This window comes from Polistes fuscatus, unplaced genomic scaffold, assembly GCF_010416935.1.
Source record: "Polistes fuscatus isolate 324 unplaced genomic scaffold, CU_Pfus_HIC Scaffold5, whole genome shotgun sequence".
Lineage (NCBI taxonomy): Eukaryota > Metazoa > Arthropoda > Insecta > Hymenoptera > Vespidae > Polistes > Polistes fuscatus.
This window is the reverse complement of record NW_025113129.1, coordinates 10727546-10731746: the sequence shown is the minus strand read 5'-3', so window position 1 is coordinate 10731746 and position 4201 is coordinate 10727546. Positions and strand designations below refer to the sequence as shown.

The following is a 4201-nucleotide window of genomic DNA, read 5'->3' as shown; positions in this document are numbered from 1 at the left end:
TAATTTATTTCTCAATGTGTACGCATTTACACATCACCAACACGCACACATTTACATAAGTTTTCGACATGCGGCAATATATTGAAATTTGTTTGATATTCTCATTTTAATTTGTATATTTATGTATATATATTTATATGTGTATATGTATATACTTAATTATATATATATACTTGGGTATACATATATATATATTTAATTATAAACATATTAAAATACTTATTATACGTTAAATCTTACTTACATCTATCACATTGATTATTATAAGTATAACAATGTTTTAGCCATCTGACTTATTCAAAACTTTCTTAAACGGTGTACGTATATACATATATATATACACCGTTATACATACATATATATATATATACATATATATATATATATATATATATATATGTATACCATTTTTATTATGGTGTGTATAAATATATGATACAATTCATAAGAGAAATTTAAAAAGAAAATAAAAAAAAGAATTAATGTTTCCTACGTTTATCACGTTCATCACGACGTTGATCTCTGTCTTCTTTACGTTTAGTTGTTGTACTTGTAGAACTTGTAGCGTGTTTAGCTTGTTTTAAGAATTGATCCAAACCGAAAGGATCTTCCTCATCTTTCTCAAATTGTACCGGTCCAGAACGTGTCGTTGATCTATCAGTGCCACTAAACTCTTTATCTGGTACGAACCTACAACAACAAATATTATAATAAATCAAATGTATCTAAATAAAAATATACAATAAACTAACCTATTCGTTTTAACGAGTTTTTCCAAATCATCCCCATAGTTATCCTTATCGATATTTTTACTTGGTCGATAGATGTGGGAAGCAATAGAGTTAGCATCCTTCCATGGTTTATCATAAACATTGTACTCGTCATCATGACCATAACCGCTGTCCATTCCTTTACTAGTATTAAACAAGCGCTGATCAAATTGTGCTTCTCCGGAAGTAGGAATGCTTTTTGCTGGAAGTCCAAGTGCAATTTGTTCACTAATATCACGTTCACGTTCTCGTTGTAAGCGAGATCTCTTATCTGGTGCAGCACGTGCTAAATTTCTGTCTCTTGCACGATCCTTATGTCTTTCTTGTCTTAACTGATCTCTTTCGCGTGATTCTTCTGCCTTATCTGTAATAAAAAAAATTATTAATATGTTTCCTATAATAATTATATTTTACAATAACAATAATAACAAACAAACCTAATGCTGCACTGGATTTTAATCCTGCACGTTCTTCTCTGGCTTTCTGAGCAAGTTGTCTCAAATGATCCTCCTTCTTCTCTTTTTCCTTCTGCGCTAACTTTTTCTCCAACTGAGCTCTCATCTCAACAGCTTCTCTAGCTTTCCTATCGGCAATATACAAAGCTTCTGCTAATTTAGCAAAATTTTCATTTAAATGAACTTGTTGCAGCCCACGACCATCTGCAGCTAGACGTTTATCAAGAGGAATCGTATAACCCTACCACAAGATATTACATGTTTAATAATAATTACAATACTCAATATCTCATGAAATAACCCAATACCTTAGCATTTTTCCAATTACTGATGCAAGGCGGTATTTTCCATTCTTTTTGCTCCTTTACTGTTACTTTTCTAGTCGGAGAATGCATGACTGGTGCTGGTGGAGAAGGTGGGCCCCGTGGAATTTTTTTATTAATTCTACATAAAAATATATGTACATATATACAATTAGTAATATATAATAAAAATATAATTTAAAGATGATTACTCTTACTTGAATTTTGGTGGTTCCAATGGATCAATCTGAGCTTCAACCATTCTAATAACTCTTTGCTTGGCACCCGAATTAAAAGATTGTCCTTGCTGCGAAGGAGTGTAACGAATATATTGAGCCGGTGCTTGTTTCTCTGCACATCTGACAGGCATAGCAGCAGCAATTTTAGATCTAGTAATTTTTTCTAAAGCTTTTTTTGTTTTCTCAGTAATTTCATCGATTTCATCCTCGGCTGGACGTTGCAAGGTAGGATCTTCTTCATTTGTTATTTCAGATGGTAACAAATCACTGAGTTTGCTATAAACTATTTTATCTTTAGAATGACCCTGTCGGGCTATTACATCGTATTTAACTTTTCCTTCTGCGTCAAGTTGAACTGCTAATGCATTGCTTGTCGTTTCTTTTCCTTTCATTCCCATTGCCAATGGATATTGAGCGACATGAATTTCTGGAAAGGAGCCTCCGTCTCCAAAATCCTATAAGAGTTACATAGAAGATTTACTTAACGTAAACTGTATAAACACCATGTTTTGTTTAAAAATAATAAATAATAATAATAATTGAACCTCTGCACTGCGTGGAACCCATCCTTTTCTTTGTCCATAGGGTGGAGCTGTAATAACAGCCTTAACCAAAGCAGAGACTGGTCGTTGACGTAACTTTTGTTCACGAGCTTCATCCTCCCTATCCCAAACAACTTGATTGGGTACAGGTAATAAACTGTAATAAAAAATTTGCTTATTTATTATTCTTAAATAAATATTTTCTTGAATTAATTTCTTGCAATGTTATAATCATTAGAGGTTAGAAATCACGATCTTAAATAATTGCAAGTATCTATTGTTCTATAATGTAGAAAATTAATATAAATATTACTATATTATACATTATTAACTATTATTATATAAAAATTTACCTTGTTAAAGACATTTTCTCAATTAATTACCAAGAAATAACATAAAATAATTCAGACAATAATCTAACCGCATTCAATTCATTTAGTATTGAGTTGACGCTCTCAGCGCCAACGTGTCAAAAACTGAAACTAACAAACCAAGAAAATAAAAGTCTCGTAAAAAAAAGAAAATTATATTAAATATTAAACAATAATATTTTCACACATAAATGTTGTTAAATTATTATTACAACTTAATCGAATCTCATGGTATTTCGTATAAATTATAAATAAATTTTATTAACGAATTAAATTTATGTAAAGAACAGGACATGCTTGTTTCAAATTTCGAGCCAATTTCATGGTGCCAAAAAAAGGAATTTTCAATTTTTTATCGTAGATAAAAATATTATAATAAAATCTTTCTCTTGAAGGGATAAAATTGTAATAAAGTGATTGTTCCATTAGTACATAATTTATTTGTCAACACGTATTTTCCATAAATATATCATATATCAATATTCATTATATATATATTCTGTATTTTTTGTTTTTTATTATACTTTTTTTTGCCTGCATATAATAATATACTCTTACAGTACACTATTTAAATGTATGAGAGTGTGTGTATATATATATAATCTCCATATACTTTTCAATATAGTATTTTTTTGTACCAATTTGAGTTGCGTTTATGAACTCACAATGCGCTTTTTCGTAACGTACCCTCTCTCTCTCTCTCTCTATCTTTTAATATAATTTATTTTTGCAGATTGTCTACATTTCACAGATTTTTTTTTTTTTTATAGAAATATTACGAACAGCATATCGAGGTCTTATGTGTTTGAACAAATAAATTAATTAATACAACAAAAAATTACTCATTAAAATAAATCCATCGTTGATATGTACGGAGAAGTTTCTCAAAGTTTATTTCTTATTATTTCCATATAAACAATACATTTTTTGTACTGTACAGATCGACAATGTTAAACGAAATATAATAAATGATTAATTTATTTTTTAAGTGGAAGATAATCTGCAAAAATAAATGTACTAACTATAGACATGTATAAGCAACCCAACGATGATCGTGTCATGAACATTATATATAACAAATATTACTGAATACATCACCTAAAATTGTTGCTAAAAATAATCAGACATGATTTTTCCAAATTTTAAATTAACAAGTAAATAATTATCCTTTCCTAACATATAACAATTTTGATTCGTAAGCGCATAATCATTCCTATTGAGATCTTTTTGTTAAAACGTATTATTAGTATATTATATGTTTCGCTTGCAATACCATTAAATAAATGTATATAATTGGCTAATATCCCTTTCGTTACTAGCGACCCATATACGGGACATTCATGCAAAGGCCTCGTATGAACGACCGACCGACCCATATAGGAGTCGTATACCATACGATCCGTATATACGAGTAAATTTATTTGGAACGAAAGAGATGACATTTTTTTTTTGTAAGTACATATGTATACCACTAAATATATATATCTAAATACGTATTTACGTTTATTTCAAATAATATATC

At 29.4% G+C, this 4201-nt stretch overlaps 1 protein-coding gene across 1 annotated transcript; it reads right to left on the bottom strand.

Annotated features, from left to right (window-relative positions):
- Positions 1 to 411: 411 nt before the first annotated feature.
- On the bottom strand, positions 412 to 2762 carry LOC122521966 (puff-specific protein Bx42). The gene is made up of 7 exons (XM_043642729.1): positions 2662 to 2762; positions 2312 to 2465; positions 1746 to 2221; positions 1534 to 1669; positions 1208 to 1466; positions 753 to 1134; positions 412 to 690 (listed from the first exon to the last, which is right to left on the bottom strand). The coding sequence occupies exons 1-7, from the start codon at positions 2673 to 2675 to the stop codon at positions 480 to 482; spliced, it is 1632 nt and encodes a 543-aa protein (XP_043498664.1). The 5' UTR covers positions 2676 to 2762; the 3' UTR covers positions 412 to 479.
- Positions 2763 to 4201: the final 1439 nt, after the last annotated feature.